Source organism: Aethina tumida, chromosome 2 (genome assembly GCF_024364675.1).
Source record: "Aethina tumida isolate Nest 87 chromosome 2, icAetTumi1.1, whole genome shotgun sequence".
NCBI lineage: Eukaryota > Metazoa > Arthropoda > Insecta > Coleoptera > Nitidulidae > Aethina > Aethina tumida.
In genome coordinates this window covers 34,144,716-34,161,651 of record NC_065436.1, presented here as the reverse complement: position 1 = coordinate 34,161,651, position 16,936 = coordinate 34,144,716, and the positions used below count along the sequence as shown (strand labels likewise).

At 32.6% G+C, this 16,936-nt stretch overlaps 3 protein-coding genes across 7 annotated transcripts; 1 reads left to right on the top strand and 2 right to left on the bottom strand.

Annotated features, from left to right (window-relative positions):
* The first annotated feature begins 540 nt into the window (after window positions 1-540).
* Window positions 541-9,913, top strand: LOC109600935 (L-lactate dehydrogenase). Of its 3 annotated transcripts, none has more exons than XM_020017127.2 (6): window positions 541-775; window positions 3,634-3,761; window positions 3,817-3,934; window positions 3,996-4,343; window positions 4,403-4,644; window positions 5,161-5,396. In XM_020017127.2, exons 2-6 carry the CDS (start codon window positions 3,639-3,641, stop codon window positions 5,323-5,325), a joined length of 996 nt encoding a protein of 331 aa, XP_019872686.1. In that variant the 5' UTR covers window positions 541-775; window positions 3,634-3,638; the 3' UTR covers window positions 5,326-5,396. The 3 variants fall into 3 exon arrangements, with proteins under 3 accessions (XP_019872686.1, XP_019872684.1, XP_019872685.1); XM_020017125.2 differs by lacking the exon at window positions 5,161-5,396 and adding an exon at window positions 9,539-9,913 and having other exon boundaries at window positions 542-775; XM_020017126.2 differs by lacking the exon at window positions 5,161-5,396 and adding an exon at window positions 8,581-9,213 and having other exon boundaries at window positions 542-775.
* Window positions 1,854-3,627, bottom strand: LOC109600936 (uncharacterized). 3 transcript variants are annotated; one of them, XM_020017130.2, is made up of 5 exons: window positions 2,808-3,627; window positions 2,605-2,736; window positions 2,351-2,501; window positions 2,193-2,299; window positions 1,854-2,139 (listed from the first exon to the last, which is right to left on the bottom strand). In XM_020017130.2, the coding sequence occupies exons 1-5, from the start codon at window positions 2,812-2,814 to the stop codon at window positions 1,919-1,921; spliced, it is 618 nt and encodes a 205-aa protein (XP_019872689.1). In that variant the 5' UTR covers window positions 2,815-3,627; the 3' UTR covers window positions 1,854-1,918. The 3 variants fall into 3 exon arrangements, with proteins under 3 accessions (XP_019872689.1, XP_019872688.1, XP_019872687.1); XM_020017129.2 differs by having other exon boundaries at window positions 2,351-2,886; window positions 3,471-3,627; XM_020017128.2 differs by having other exon boundaries at window positions 2,351-3,627.
* LOC109600934 (testicular acid phosphatase homolog) lies at window positions 5,719-7,713 on the bottom strand. Its single transcript, XM_020017123.2, has 4 exons — window positions 7,101-7,713; window positions 6,942-7,040; window positions 6,396-6,759; window positions 5,719-6,342 (listed from the first exon to the last, which is right to left on the bottom strand). The coding sequence occupies exons 1-4, from the start codon at window positions 7,137-7,139 to the stop codon at window positions 5,822-5,824; spliced, it is 1,023 nt and encodes a 340-aa protein (XP_019872682.1). The 5' UTR covers window positions 7,140-7,713; the 3' UTR covers window positions 5,719-5,821.
* Window positions 9,914-16,936: the final 7,023 nt, after the last annotated feature.

The window sequence follows — 16,936 nt, the reverse complement described above, 5'->3', positions numbered from 1 at the left end:
AATAGATTCAGATATAGATAGTTCAGATACATTAAACTTCTCCAAATTTCATATCTATCATAGTATTGATTTTCGAGATAATATCTAGATAACATCATGGACTTCCCATTTTATATATTTGATATTTGTCAAAATAAATCTGTGGTTTTTAATTTTTTTGTTATAAGTAAAATCCTTTTTTAATTCGAAATTACAATGATGTAACTATTTAAAATAAAACTGGCCAAAAAGAGGCACCTAAAAATTAGTTAATTTCCTCAAAAACTGTATCGAAACACAAACTTCCAACAAAAATAAACTTGGCACCGCGCCACCGAACAATAAATTAAATTATTTTATCAAACAACGCCGAAAATAGAGGATCGGAACTGAATTCCCGCAAAACGGTGTCATTGCTTCCGCAGAACGCCCAATGCACGATGTGACCTGCACATGCGTTCTCGCACGTTGTAAAATTCAATACCATCGCTGACTCATACTTTCTACTAACACAAAAAAAAAAAACTCGAATTCTCCAGGTAAGAATATACGCATCGTGGAGGTAACCCGTGATCGGTGTGGCGCAACCTCTTGTAACCGGCGAACGTGATGCCGGTCTCGAAAACCGATTGGGAATGAGCGTACGGTTTCTGGGAAAATTATCCCCCCAAAGCATGCGCACGTTCCCCAACGATTCATGTGGAGCTTATATTGTGGACTAAAGGTCACCTTGAGTCCAGTCTGCATTCGCATTTTCAAGTTTCAGCTGTTATCAACCACCAGTGCTTCAAACCAGGTAAGTGAGCTTTGACAATTCTCACAATTGGATCGGCCTTTTTCAATCACTTTATGCATCGTAATTTCTAATTTGTGACTATTGCTTATTAAAATAATTGTTGCAATTGTAAAATTTAATTGATCGTTGTCGTAATTGCTTGTGGACGTTGTAAGTACAAAATTCCCGCGCAACAAAAGTTATAAAGTTATTGTAGTATCTAACGTAAAGTAGGATATTTAGAGTGCATTTTTTTATATAAAAATCTTTGAATGTATCATAAAATATTCATTCTTAAATTATTAAGAATAGTTTGAGTTTTTTGGCTCGGCTACAATTTTTTAATTCATGCGATGTATTTTTTGTTTAGACGTGGAATTTGCAATAAATTTACTGCTAGAAATAATTTTTATTTAGACAGTTCTGCGACCTTCAAATAACCTTTAGAGTGACAGCAAGTACAATTATACCAAAGGTTATTATACCTGCAAAAATAATTACAAGTGCATAAGGTAAAAATTATAATAAAACCATTTGTGTTTGAATGAAACAAATATAAATTTTAATATTTTTGTTTACACATCTGAAGATTTTATTTATCCTTTGAAGCTTTTTTTAAATTCACATATTTTCTTTTCCTTTTTATAAAATTAATATATAATTATTGAACTAGCAGAGGTCATGTGCAGTTACCTAATGTTTAATTTTCTACGTTTATAAGATTTACGACAAATTTTTATGGAAATAATTTTATTATATTATTAAAAGATTGTCGTTTAGCTTTAGCACATTAAATATAATTAAATTATTGAACTGTCGCAAATTTAATTGTTTAAATTTCTCATTATACCACATTAAATTTTTAAACTAATTTTAAGATGTACTAATATAATGCGTGTATTAATAGTCTGTAACAAAGTGAAACTACATAAATGTTTAAAGCTTGTGTTGCGGTTTTTATTATTTTGTGAGATCACTATCTAAAATTAAATAAAGTACTATGGGTTTTCCATTTTTACTTATATTGCACCTTATCTACAAATATTTAGTTTCTTGTAACTGATATTATTTGTATAGTTATCCTATGAAAATGAAACAGTAAATCTTAAATAATTTTATTTACTTATAACTGTAACAACTGAATATTTAAACGTGACATACATATTACATTAAGTCCTCGTCTTCGAGGACTTCTAAAAGTCTTTTCCTTTTCATCCGTCTTGTTACCGAGTCCATTTCCTTCAACCTTGCAACTATGTACTCACCCAAAGCTTCATCTGCTGATTTTTCAACTTTACAACTTGTGTTTATAAGGTCTGATACGCTGATTGAGTTATCGATTGAAGAACAATTATTTTCAGTTTTAATTTTCTTCGAATGTCTATCTGCAAAACATCAAACACTTACTTTAGTTGAAATTATATATTTTTGGACCAACCTTCATCTTCCATCGCCGATTCGCTGCTTTGATTGCTCTGCAGACTCTCCTCATGTATGAACTTCCAAGGATCCAAAGGATCTGACGTTTGAATCGACAGAAACGTCCTAAAATTTCCGAGGTCAATTACAAATTATTAAATCCATAAGCGCACAAACTTTCTAGCTTTGATGTGCTTCTGCAGAAAAGACAAAGCATCGTAATATTCCCATTTCGTGGAACTGGAAGCTTCTGTTTCGGAAGAGGCGTTTTTGATCTCCCGTCCCATGCGATTGCGTAGGTTCGTCCATACCCTCTGACAATCCGGGGCTGAAATAACAGTTTTCCAGTTGTCACAACAGAACGTCAACGACGATAACGTTATCGTTTTCAAAGAACATCTGTTCTGACACCTGTCAAAGGGTGCGTGTACCTGAATAGCCAACAACGGCCGCAATCTGATTCCAATTAATGGCCTTTTGAGTGTTGTCCTTAAAGTGCCTGTCGCTCCTGTCATACAGAGACGGGTACTTTTTAACCTCGTTTATCAGGTGCAAAAACTTGACTGAAACAGCGGAACACCGTTAAATTAAGCGTTACCGGCGGTGCTGTGTTAAATCAATAGTTCCTACACACCCGACATTTTCGCTTTAACGTGTCAGCTTCGCTCCGCAAAATTTTCCGGTCCCGTTCTGCGTTGCACTCCGCAGGAAATCTATAAACGCAAGAGACAGCGTCATGTATAACAAATTCTTACGCTACGTTTGCGCTCGCGCACGGTTTCTCGAATGGAGAGCCACCAAAATAAATAATCATCGTTCTCTGCAAACCAACAGATGCATTCCTGGTGCATGTGGAGGTATTGTTCTCAAAGCGTAGCACATGCTGACCGAACATTTTTATTAGTTAATTAAATGGATGATGAAGAAGGATAATTGATTTTAATGGACGAACTGACTTGTTCCAGTTTCGACTGACGAAATGTTGTACGAACAATTTTTGTATTTGATCTTAATAAATGTTTACACAGTTAATTAAGAATTTTCGCTCTGGTAAATCAATGTCGATATACCAAAAAACAATGGAATTTAGTATAGCTTTATCTAATCATGATCACGTTAATTTCGATTTGATTAATCTTTGACCTCCCGTGCTGGCAAAACGTTTTTCGGGGGTCTAAGATAAGTGTAAAAAGTCAGCATGCTTATTTACAAATTAAAATACATTGCGATAGCTGCAGTGCTGGGTTACAAATACTTATCGCTACATTGATTTTGCGCGTCACTCTGTCGTACACACCTCCAGATAGGTGTATCTAAACAAATATTTACAGCCGGTATTTAACCTTATATCAAACGTGCAATTTACCCAGTATAGTATTGACATACTTGTGTTGCCAAGACATTGTTTTCAAGTGTGTCAAGTTGACAACTTTGTGTTAATTTGTGTTCTAAATTTTCAGTAAATATGGCCACTAAAGACGCCTTGATGACCAAACTGGCCGATAAGGCCCCAGTATCCGGCGACAGGATTACCGTCGTCGGCTCTGGGCAAGTAGGCATGGCCATCGCATTCGCCCTTCTCACACAAGTAAGTAAAAAATAAACTCGGCCAGTCAAATTTTTGACTGATAAATCACTTCCAGGGTATTTCTACCGACATCGTCCTCATCGATATGGCTGAGGACAAGCTCAGGGGTGAAATGTTGGACTTACAGCACGGATCCCTCTTCCTGAAGGGGGCATCCATAAATGCCAGCACAGGTAATGAGACGCCTCCATTCAAAGTCCAGGTCGCGAATTAATTTGTCTTTTTATTTCACAGATTACTGTGCTTCGGCCGGATCCAAGATCTGCGTCGTGACCGCCGGCGCTCGCCAAAAGGAAGGCGAGACCCGCCTTAACCTGGTGCAAAGGAACACCGACATCATGAAGGGTATCATCCCGCAATTGGTGAAGAACTCACCCGACACCATCCTGATTATCGTCAGCAATCCTTGCGACGTTCTCACCTACGTGGCCTGGAAGGTGAGCGGTTTGCCCAAGAACCGAGTCATCGGTTCCGGCACCAACTTGGACACGTCGCGATTCAGGTTCCTGCTCTCTCAACGTCTCGGCGTCTCCCCCAACAGCGTGCACGGATGGATCATCGGCGAACACGGAGACACCAGCGGTAAAATCCTATTTTTTTTAACGTTTATTTGGGAATATTGACCATTTATATTTTTCCAGTTCCCGTATGGTCTGGTGTAAACGTAGCTGGCGTGCGACTTAGGGAGGTCAATCCCAAATTCGGTACTGAAGACGATCCAGAAAACTACAAGCAAATCCACAAGGACGTAGTAGGTGCTGCCTACGAAGTAATCAAACTAAAGGGCTACACCAACTGGGCCGTTGGTTTGAGCGTCGCCCAAATTTGCCAGAGCATTTTGAAGAATACCAACAATGTTCATGCCGTCACCACTTCTTTGAAGGTATGTTGCGGATTTGGTTTTCATTCGAATTGATATGCGGACAGACTCATTCATTTGAAAATGCATTGGTAGATATTTCAGCATGTTTTTCTGCGAATTTTGTTGAGTGACGTTTATTTATTTATGATTGTAGCAGGAAATTTTATGAGTCTGTAAGCAATTATTGCGAAAAATATTACTAGGAAATGCTTGGTTGATTGCTTTATAGAGTGCTTGAAATTACTAATTTGAAAATTGCCTTATTGATTGAAAAATATTAAAACAGAAACAATATTGTTAAAAAACCTTTATTTTGTCTTCCATTTATGTTCAAGCCAATTAAATTACATATACTGTTATTAAAGAGTTCACATTGGCATGTGCATGTAGCAAAAACCAGTATATGAATATTACAAACATTAATACGGATGATAAAATATCAAATTTGTAAAAGAACCTTTATTTTGTATCTAGACAAACCTGGGCACTATCTATAAATAACCAGACATTATTAATGAACACCTTTGTATTTCCCAGGGAATATATGGAATAGAAGAAGAAGTGTTCTTGTCAAATCCCTGTGTTATGGGAGTTAATGGAGTGACAGAAACGCTCGTTATGAAATTAGGTAACTCTGAAAAGTGCAGTCTGCGGTACAGTGCAAAAGTTTTACTTGACATGCAAGGCAATTTGAAGATGTGAGAATAACATATTTGAAGAAACTATCATTTGATATTGTATGTTGGATAAATAAATATTCACGACGAATGAAATTTCTTAATATTTTTATACAAACTGCACTAGAAGAATATTAAATATTTACACTCACACATTATGTGTGGTAATTACACAGATAATTAATTAATTCTTTAGAAGAATGGAAGAGACAAAATTGTGTAGCATTTTAATACAAAATACACTAAAGATTTAATAATAATTAAATAGTACACAATAGTTACACTTGCACGTACAATTTGCAAAATATTTTTTCATTGGTAAATCCTACCAACTCTCCATTGAGCATCTCCGTTCTTCTGTAGTAATATAACAATAATTAAGATACAAGCACAGTATTTTTATACAAGTTGCACGAAATTAAGTAAACTCACTTTTATTAAATAATACTCAAGTAATTGCACTCACACATTTTGCACACATTTACATTTGATAAAATTAACAGCGATTCTTCTTTTATTATTTAACTAGCAAATTCTGTTAATTCTGCATTGAGCATCGCCGTCCTTTCTTCAGTTGTAATACAAAGATGAGTGATAGACTCCTTGAAGGAATAGAACTCTAAAATTTGTTTTTGATTTAAAGTAACAGTGTCCACATTATTGTTCCTCTTCAACAACATTTTAACAAACATCTGTTTGGTTTCATCTTCCCACAACTCCAATACTACTGTACTTCCATATTCCGGAATAAATTTGGGAAATTGTGGATTCAATGCCAAAACTAAGGCAGCAATTGTATAATCGTGTGCTGAATACATAATCATTTTCTTGTTTTCATGCTGGAAATTATTTATAATTTCGTTGAGCAATGCTCCAATCGAAGCCTTCGATAAAACCTTGTTGCAACTCGGAATGCTTATCAAATCGGCACTGTACGAATCCAACGGTTCTGGATAAATTTGTTTTGCCCATTCCGGAAGCTGCAGACCCAACGACGACTCAATAAACAGGGTGTCTCTAATCATGAAGGCCTCAATAAAATCTAAACACAATATGAATTATTATAATGCAGTTGTTAATGAAGCTAAATTTTACCAATTTTTGCCCCCACATTTTCTTCGTTCAGTTGAGACAATACATCCACATATTTCGCTGCCAGAATATCCTTAAAGAAAGAACGAGCCACCCTCTTGGCCATTCTCTTGAAACTCTCCGGAATCGGATCCAACAGAGGTTTATCCGTGTGAATTGGAATGGGTTGCCAATTCAAGTCCTTATTCCAAACGTCGTCACCCACTGGTGGATACAGGCCGGCCAGAACGCACTGTGCCGACATCAAACAACGGTCGACGTCGTTTGATATCACCTTCAAGTCATCTGGTGAATACGTCTTCGGCAGTAGGTTGTCGTAGTTGTTGCGCAGCCATTTCCCCAACTCGTAGGTGCATTGTTTGCCTTTCTGCAAATTATAAACTTTCAAGGTAAACGCACTCAAATCGTTTATTGAATTCGTACGTTATTTTTATCTATTGTATTAAATGTAAACAGTAGATCTGTCAAGGTTGTGATGGAGTGCTGTTAGTTATCTGCCACAAGTGGGTCATAACAACTAAGCAATACTTAATAATTAATATTTCTTACGTTAGTCAGTTGTCCCGGTTTATTCTGTTGGAAAATGATTTCCCTGTGAGGGTCTTTAGGATAAGTCTTGAGCGGTGTCCTGTGGCCATGTCTGAACACCTAAACAAACAACACCATTTAACAAACATTAAAATTGTTTGTAACGTGTTTGTTACTTACCACTTGAACCGCCACTAATTTTAAATTATTCGTACTCATGGTGATAACCGTTGGTGTTTACTCGTCGGTTGTTTAGTGGTAAATAAACCTGTGCACCGCCGAATTATGCTTTATACGATAATGTACTTTAATCTTCGATACGTCATTCAGATTTTGCGCGAGCCCCCTCTAATTTTTTATGACTAACGTGTTATCAATTATGTTATTATAGAGTAATAATAATTGCACCATTACTTGCTGTTTTACGTTCGAGTTACGCAGCAGATTTCTAGTTGTTGACCGAGATTTGGTTTTTCGAAAATTGGTTTTCAAAAATGACATGAATTCTGGTCAGAATAAATAATTCATTAAGGTTATCTATTTAAATTAACTGCAAGAAATTCATACATGATTTCGTTCGCACATATTTAAAGATAGATAGATTTTTAGTCATTTGAAATATTTGTGTCACTTTGATATCTGTCAGTCTTCGAATGGGTAAATGCTTCTTATCTGAAACCATATTATAGTTTGGCTTAAATAGTTTTAATAGTTTCAAGGTAGTGAGTATTTAAACGATATAATTTTTTGAGCACTTTCTTATTTGCCAATTTTTTCTGTTTTTATATATACATGGTGATTAAAATTCATGTATGTAATAAAAACTCTCAGTTATTAAGATTGCTCAATTTTACATTTTTTACAAATATTTTCACTTAAATTACATAAATTATTATTGTTTGATCATTACAGATTAAATGCTTAAATTTCTTAATTTATATGTAAATTTTGACTAATCTTTTTGTCAAAATGTAAACATTTGTGGGGAATTCTTCAAAACGTATCAACTAGAAACGTGACAAACTCGTGTTTTTAAAACGTTTTATACTTTCAATTATGGAGGAGATTCACATAAATGTTAATAAATTCAATAAATTTTTTTATAATTGTAATGCTGCAACGGAAACAATTTATATTTCAACAAAACCTTGAATTCTCATAAAAATTGACACACATTGACTGTAATTGATAAATTATATTTTATTAGTAAAATCATATGAATGAAAGTAATGAATGTAAATATACAATTGGAGATTTATCATTTTTTGCCGGAAAATGACTAATGGAAAAAATTACGTATTATATTTTTTATCAAACATGAATATTTGATATGTCTTTGGTATAATACAATCTCTGTATTTTTTTAATATATTTTGTGATAAGTACCTATACAATTACAATAACATGATAAGTCAATTTCTAAAAATAGCCATAATTTCTTTGTTATAAATAATATAACTGTAAAAATTAAAAAAAAGTGAAGTGAAACAATATGAATTAATTATTTATTAAATCACCATCACGAACAAACGTAAATGTATTTCAACCGGAAATACATTTACAAAGAGAAAACGAAAGTGAAATAAAACCGTCAACCAAGTCCCCACCATTAATATAAAAATTTGCGGGATTAGCAGTGGCATTATGTTTTCATCTTCAGGGCTACCACGGCATCGAGAAGGGCGTATTTTTATCAGTACCGTGTTCGTTGGGAAAAGACGGCGTGACCAATGTTGTCCATCAAGTGTTGACCGAAGAGGAACGCGCCCAGTTGCACAGATCGGCCGAGGCCATCGACGAAATCCAAAGTGCTTTGAGGATTTAAAAATGCAAACGACGGTTGCCACAATTTAATTTTGACTATGCGCGCCTGAAGTATTATTATTTTTAAGTGTTCATTGTATTCGTTCAGTTAGATGATTCCTTTATGTGATAAATCTACCTCAAGTAATAATTTTAGGACTCTGATATTTTTGTAATTGATTAATGGCGAGTCTTGCTAACTGCACATATCACTAATTGCCTGTCAAAGGATTATTTTACACTGCTATTTTTATAAATTAATTTTAAGCTAAGCATTTAACTCACTTAATTTCCATCGAATGTGATAATATTCTTACAATAATGACTATTTATGACTGTTTTTATCTGTAAACATATTTTAGTTGTATTTATATTATGTGTAAGTAAGTGTATCATTGTGTTCGTCTTTTTGTGTTCCTATTATTTACGTGCTTAACTTATTATATGGAAATTGTGAAATCAGTATATGAAATAAATGCTTCAAAGACCACAGTGTGTTTTGGGTTCCTAGAACGTGAATAAAAGCTGAAGGAAACGTGTTTTATTATACATTCCCCAACTTATATCTCGGGGATTTCACATTTTAAGTCGGGGATTAACGCAATTACATTATTGAAAGCACAAAATGATATCTTGTGCGTATTTTACATCGTTTAGAAACCATAAAAATATTTAACAACGGACGTACTGATTAGTTAAGTGGAAGACAAAAAACAATAATTTAACCATTTAAAACCAGTTTTTTGCACGCAGAGAAAGCTTATTGCATGTTGCAGCTGAACTTTAGCTCTTAAAAAATTTTAATAATTTTCCAGGGAACTCATGGTTTGGAACACGACGTGTTCCTCTCGATCCCAGCTGCTCTTGGTAAAACGGGCGTGACGGAAATCGTAAACGTCCCCCTTCAAGAGAACGAGCTGCAACAGTTGAAGGCTTCAGCTGAAGCCATAGAAGAAATCCAAAATGGCATTAAGTTTTAATTGATACCAAAGATTATTTATTGTAACTTAGTAACACCAGTATCTCTCTTCAGCACAGTATGTGTTTAAAGTATTACCTCATTAATGTAAGGCCAAAAATGTGTCCGTATATTTATTGTGATTATGTTTTATGTTGTCTGTTTGTTTTTGATTAGGTTCAATTCTATGTACCGTTGACTTTAGTTTTTATTAAATTATTCTATATTTAGAGTTGGTTGTATTAATTTGTCCCGACATCAGTGGTCAATATTTATTATGAATCAACGATGTTCAGTAAATTCAAATTTGTGATGTTTATATAACAAATATTTACTTGTAGCATAATCTGGGTTGCCTATCTTGCAGGTTACTTATCTCCATGTTAATTTAAGATTTATCATGGATTTGAATAAAACTATTTTTTTATCAAAGGGGGAAAGTCTTATAAAAGACTAAAAATCCCTTTTCGGGTACCGATCCGAAAATCATATCTAAATGTCAGACATACATGAAAATTCATGTAGGAATGACAGACTTGGATTATCTGAACCAGAAAACGTAAGACTGGCAAAAATGCCAGCCCCCTGTCAACTGAGTTCGGAAGAGCAAGACCAATTTCAGGAAGATTCGAGATCTTCCTGGGAAAGGATTGGAGTTGCGGGGTTGGATCCATTAGCTTTCCACTGCAACTAGTTTGTGGAGTGGTACTGAACCCCAGGACCACGACAAGGTGGATCCATCCTGAGAAATAAAACTATACAAAATAATTTAATTTATAAAAATCCATACGATACAACCCAAGTTTATTAAATTAATGAATACAATTTAATGTTAGGTCCAGTTTATAAAATAGTTTTGTTGTTGATAAATGAAAGATGTATTTGTATTAATCCAGACAAAACAATGTTTTAGATTGAATACACTATTTAAGTTGAAAAACAATACCGTGTTTAGTTGGTAAAATATAAATTAGTTACATTGGAATTAAGAAAATTAACAGATTGAAATTAGTGGGATTCAATGAATGTTTGTGTGTTGTATCGGGATTCCGCAAACCGAGTAAATATTCAATATCTAAACCGAATGAGAAAAGTTTACATGGATAACTGAGTACATAATTATATATAACATGTACTAAAATTGAAAGGATTTTTCACAAAGATATATTTTGCCGTAGAAAACATGTTGTATGTTTATATTTTCTGCAAAACAAATCCCATACCTTTCTATTTGGTAAACACAATTTCAAACTCAACTAATTGCTCATCTGGATATGTGTTAGACTATCAGATTTTATTTGTTGAATTATTGGCAATCTATTGACAAAATGTGAACTGAACAGTTTAACTAACATTAAAGCGAAGTGGATTTGCTTAAATCGATCGCGTCTCCCTCGAATGTTGTAAAATAGCCTTAAGGATGTATTTATTGTCGAGTCGTTGTGAAACTTATTATGTCAGTATAATTACAGAAACGGTCTTACAATTCAATATCGCTTGGATTTGTTAAATGTATTCAAATCATCTTTTATGCATATTTCTGTCGCCAATTTATAGAATTGAACCCAATTGGCTTAACTGGATATCTATTGTTGGAAATTTTGCAATTTTACACTTGAATGAAAGGTCGAGAATTGTACGGAAATAAAACTGTTTGAATTTGAAACAATATATGCAGCTCATTAATTAAAATTCAAATTTGTCGCAAATAATGGAATAAACAGAAACACTTTGGGGCATTATAAATGAGGGTAATTTCGTTTTTGAGGAAGTTTTGTGTTTAACGCCCCGAAGCAATTTTATATTGACACTCGCAACTTATCAAAAACTTTAAGTATCAATATGAATGCAAATAGGTGTATTTTCCAGTTTCCGAAAATATTAATTTTTTTGCCATTGTTATCTTTAAAGTTTGAATCACACATAAATTGTTATGATTTCGTGGGAACAAAGATAGATGGGTTTTATATTAGGATGATGACTTTTCGTTTTTCGTTTTTAAGAATCGTTAACGTAAATTTCCCATAGGACGTAAACATGATCCACATCAATTTTTATTATTGCCACTTGTGAATTGTTTTTGCTACGGACTACTCAATATTTATGCCTTTAAATCTAATCACTATTATACAATAATATTTATTTTATACCGAAAAACAGGGGGTTGTTATGATACAATTAGGTGAAATTAATTGAAAAATTAAAACGGGGCATTTGATGATGTTTATTAGACGATAAAAAAATTAATTCCATTAGGAAGGAAAGGAATTACCGGGTTGGTGCCAGGAAAGAAATCTCAACACACATTTTACTGCCGTAATGAAAATTTAATTGGTCTGTTCCTGACATAATGCCTCACGTTTAATAGTTATTCAAATTTCACCGGTTCACTTGGTAAACACACTTACAAAATTGATACATTAGGAATGCAGAATGTATTTATTTTAGGACCGTTTTATTTTTTACTAAAAAATTCTCTTATCTAATTATGGTGGGTGGAAAAGGAAATTCAATTGGAGTGATTGAAAACTTTGAATGAATAAAAAGAAATAATCGAATTCAAGTCACAGAAAACCTTTTTCAACTAATAAAAGATGCGATAAATATTATTCAGGGATTGGCCAATTCGTTCGTCTGTTGAAATACAAAAACTCCCTTTTTGTGGAATGCGGAAAACTAGGTAAATCGAATTGTGTTGAATGTTTCGGGATTTGACTACATTTTAGTCTAGTTTTACGTTTTATGCGTTGTTAAGGACTTATTAACCCAGTCACACCAACATAATGCACTTCATAAAGCGACTTTGACGCTTGTTAACTATATTATTAACGGATGCAGGAAAATATATTTCTACAAGTGACTGCAGTTACTTAATGAGAACGAAATAAAACTTCGTAATTAGTTTTATAAATATTTAATTAACCTAATTTTATGATGCAAACAAAACATAGTTCACCGAGCAAAATTTGTTTAACTATAGTTGAGAAACTTCCATGTTCGACATGATACAATCGAATGTTCGACATTCGTATTAATAATTACGGTCTAATCAAGAGACTCCTAAAAAATCCCCGGGGAATATTTCATTGTTAACGTTGAATTAATAGTTCTGTACGTTGCTCCTCCAGCTATTAATTGATTAAAAACAAAAATAGCAGGAATAATATCTGTGTTAGGCAGAACCAAGTTAAATTATGAACGTATTTTATTTATAAATATAAAGTGATGTTTTAATAAAAAGACAAAAGAAGCTTGCAATAAATTTTGAATGAAATCAATATGGCTTTAAGAATGTAGACTCTTTGATAAAAGTGAGGAGAGCCCAAAACAATTTTAGGCAATGTAGTTGTCATAAATAAAACATTGAAGTCACTCAAATCAATTTATATATTTTATTTTAGGAAATAGATCTTTCCTGTAATAGAAAATTCGTTGCAAAATTGAAACTACTTTCACATGCTGAAAAAATAACAATTACAGTTATTATTGAAATGCTAATTATTAAAGGGTAAGGTAACAATTAAACTTATATAAGCAATTACTTGTAAGTTACAAAGTTATACAATTATTTGTTTTTCCTCATAATCATTTATTTTATTTCTAGAGAAAAATAATCTTTATTTTTGCAAAATATGAAATCACTTTCATATTTTGCAAAAATTTTTATTTTTTTGATAACCACATGCAAGACAAGAACATTTCTTAATATTATTAAAAAATAATTCGAGAGAATTAATGAGTGATTTAATAAACAACTTAAATTTGATTTTTTCTTTTTAAGGAAAAATAAAACAACCAATTAATTTTAAAGTATTAACTGACGATAAAATTATAAATAAATGAAGTAGTATTTATCATTTTTATAACATAAAAGTAAATAGTAATTTCGCAAACAATTTAAATTAATTCTCATGTTAATTGGAGTAATCAATCCTTTAATTAGTTTACAATAAATTTAAATTGAATGGTTATTTTAATTTTTTGTAACAATATCAATAATTAATATTAAATTTTCCCTCTTCAGAAAAATAATTGTTAATGTAAGTGTAATAATAATTTTAGCCCATAATAGATGATCAAAATAGCAATAAATGCAACAGATTTGCACAATAAAATACATAATAATACAGTGTTTAAATTCACTAATTTGATAATATGCACGCCATGCGACTGACAATTCAAAATTGTTATTCATTAGGACCGAAATTACCGTATAAATGTTGTATATTCGTAAAATTATTCATATAAAGTTCGTGCATATGTACGCACACCATGTATGGAACAACCGGTGCTCGCGAGCAATTTATACGTGACATGAGAACTGAACAACGTAAAAAACTTTTTTTTTTTGATGTGGTAAAATTTTATTTTACGCCGTCGAAAAGTCTCTTTAATTATCTCGCAATTAAACTGCTGGGGTGGGACGATCGGATTCTCTTAGACACTGGCAAATTTGTGGATTCCTACGATTTGGAATTATATTTTCTTTACATACGTTGAAATGGGGGAAAACTAAATTACTGTGTTTACTTGACGAGTTTCTAAAAGCTTCTTTATACGAGCATTACTTTGTTTACAGTTATTATCTTCATAATAATAAACTTGTTAGTGACTTGACATAAGTAGGTATATTTTAAAATTTCTGCTCATACCCCAAACATTATGTTTACAATTCGTTTTCACAGTATCGATATTAATGCCAACAAAATAAAAATTAATTAACATGTAATTAATTAAATAAATACTAATAAGTGTTTATTAAATTAAGCAATTGAGGTTCAATATATTGATATTAATACTAATAAAATAAAATTAATAAACGTGTAAATAAGTCAACAAATGTTAATAAACATTTAATAAATTGGGCAATTGTATACATTATTAATAAAACTCAATTGGTAAAACTAATAATTAAATTCCTATTGGATTGAGATTTTGAGGGCTGGTTTTCAAGTACGTGTTGCGAATTTGTTACGATTTCGCACCCACTGCAAATAAGTAAAATAACTCCGATTTATGGATTTTTTATTTCTTTACTTTTATATCTTGGCGTAAAGTTTGTTAAAAGTCTTGTCCGTTTTGTTGTTATAAAGATTTATTTTTATAGCAATCGTGTGCTAAAACAAGATAGTGGAAGTGTGGCTTAAAAACGTATTTATTTTTTTTATAAAATTAACATATACATAAAATTGTTTCGACAAACCAGCCAGAAACAAATTTTTCAACTTCCATATAACTCTCGAACTTTGCATCCTCCAATGAGTGCCATATTCAACGGAAATGTTGATGAGGGGAGACAGAAAAACACTAAGTGAGGTAGAACTTCAACTGCTAGTTCAATAAAACATGTTATTCAAAATTTTTTGAAGCTTTGGACGGGCCAAAACATCGACCTTGAAACTTTAAATTCAAGTTTCTACGATTGTATAAGATGAAGACTTACCATCATAAGCTTCTATCAACGTTTTTAAAATCAAACAACTACGGTATTGAAAGTTCAATTTGGTTCTCCCCCGTTTCAATTGTTCGCAAACAACAGAGCAATAGCGATTAAGCTGTCAAATATTACAAACAAATATCAGATTGTTCACAACTTTTTCTTGAACTACATATCCTCCAGTGAGTGCGATTCAGAGAATTCTGTGGGTGAGGTTGAGCTTTCTATTTGTGGTGGAGCAAAACTATTCCGCGGTATTTGCTCAAATGCCTCTAGTTTTCGTGCGATAAAACTAATAATTCCACATTCTTATGATTTTCTTAATATTTTCATCAGATATATAAGATGAAGACTTATCACCATTATCAAAGACAGTAATGCAGTTTGTTTCTTTCCTTTTCAATTGTTCCAAAACAACAAAGAAATAGCAACTAAACTGTCAAATATTACAAATAAATATCTGATGGTTCAAACTACTTCCTCTTGCATATCCTCCAGTGAGTGCCGCATTCAGTGGAAATGGTGAAAATCAGATGGAGCTGGATTCGGAGAATTCTCTGGGTAAGATTGAGGTTTCCATTAAATATACGGTCAAACTTTGTTGTGGAGTTAAACAACTCCATGGTAATTGCTCAAATGTCTCTAGTTTAGGTGCAGTAAAACCAATAATTTATTTATGTTTTCTTTAACATTATTCATCAGAAAGGTTTCGAATCACTCACTGAGATGCGTTGAAATAAGGATTTTACTCTTGTATAAGATGAGAGCTTATCACCATAAGCTTTGGAAGATTATAGGTTTGTATAAAAAGAAAAGTTATCACCATAAGCTTCTATCAACTTTTTTAAAATTGAACAGGAAAAATATTGAAAGACAATAATGCAATTTGCTTCTCCCCTTTCAATTGTTCAAAAGGACAAAAGCGACTAAACTGTCAAATATTACAAACATACATTAGATGATTCAAAACTTCCTCTTGTGTATACTCCAGTAAGTGTTCAGTGGAAAAGGTGAAAATCAGCGAGTTCAGAGAATTCTCTGGGAGAGGTTGAGCTTCCTGTTAAATGTAAGGTGGAGACTTTGTGGCGGAGCAAGACAACTCCATGGTATTTGCTCAAATGTAATATATCTAGTTTTCGTGCAATAAAACCAAGAATTCTTCATTTTTTCAAAGCATGTATGTTTTCCTTAAGTTTATTCATCAGAAAGATTTCGAATTACTCACCGTGATGCGTTGAAATAAGGATTTTACGGTTGCATATGATGAAGGTTTATGTTATGTTTATGCATAAGCATTGGAATCAAATTTATATGTTTGTGTAAGATGAAGACTTGTCACCATAAGCTATCAAAGTTTGTAATATTAAACATCAAAAATATTGATTATCGATAATATATTTTACTTTCTTCCGTTTCAATTGTTTATAAACAACAGATTAAACTGTCGAATGTTGCAGAATAAAATCAGACTCTCCAAACTTCTACGTAATTCTTGAACAGTGCATCTTCCAATAAGTGTTATATTCTGCGGAAAAAGTTAAATTTTTAACATCTTTTATTTTAGAAACGAAGCCATATAAGGCCGAGACTTGTTGTGGAGCAGGAAAAATTCACAATTGATTTCAAATTTAATTTTTCATAACGTTTTTTATCAGGAATTTGTCACCGACTTTAAAGCTTTTGGAATTAAAATTTTACACTAGCATGATATGAAGACTTATCACCATAAGCTCCTATCAACGTTTTTCAAATCAAACAGTATACATATTGTATGACGATAGTGCAGTTTGCTTCTCTAATTGTTTAACAAACACTCGA

Bases quoted from the DNA above. Each gene is read 5' to 3' on its own strand.
- LOC109600936 (XM_020017128.2), bottom strand. From the start codon at position 2,688: ATGACAGGAGCGACAGGCACTTTAAGGACAACACTCAAAAGGCCATTA. The intron at 2,300-2,350 runs GTTTGTGCGCTT...CGGAAATTTTAG, and splicing joins AAGCACATCAAAGCTAGAAA to GACGTTTCTGTCGATTCAAA. The intron at 2,140-2,192 runs GTTGGTCCAAAA...GATGTTTTGCAG, and splicing joins ATCGGCGATGGAAGATGAAG to ATAGACATTCGAAGAAAATT.
- LOC109600935 (XM_020017125.2), top strand. From the start codon at position 3,639: ATGGCCACTAAAGACGCCTTGATGACCAAACTGGCCGATAAGGCCCCA. The intron at 3,762-3,816 runs GTAAGTAAAAAA...AATCACTTCCAG, and splicing joins CATTCGCCCTTCTCACACAA to GGTATTTCTACCGACATCGT. The intron at 4,344-4,402 runs GTAAAATCCTAT...ATATTTTTCCAG, and splicing joins CGAACACGGAGACACCAGCG to TTCCCGTATGGTCTGGTGTA.
- LOC109600934 (XM_020017123.2), bottom strand. From the start codon at position 7,139: ATGAGTACGAATAATTTAAAATTAGTGGCGGTTCAAGTG. The intron at 7,041-7,100 runs GTAAGTAACAAA...TTGTTTGTTTAG, and splicing joins AATTAGTGGCGGTTCAAGTG to GTGTTCAGACATGGCCACAG. The intron at 6,343-6,395 runs GTAAAATTTAGC...TATTGTGTTTAG, and splicing joins AAATGTGGGGGCAAAAATTG to ATTTTATTGAGGCCTTCATG.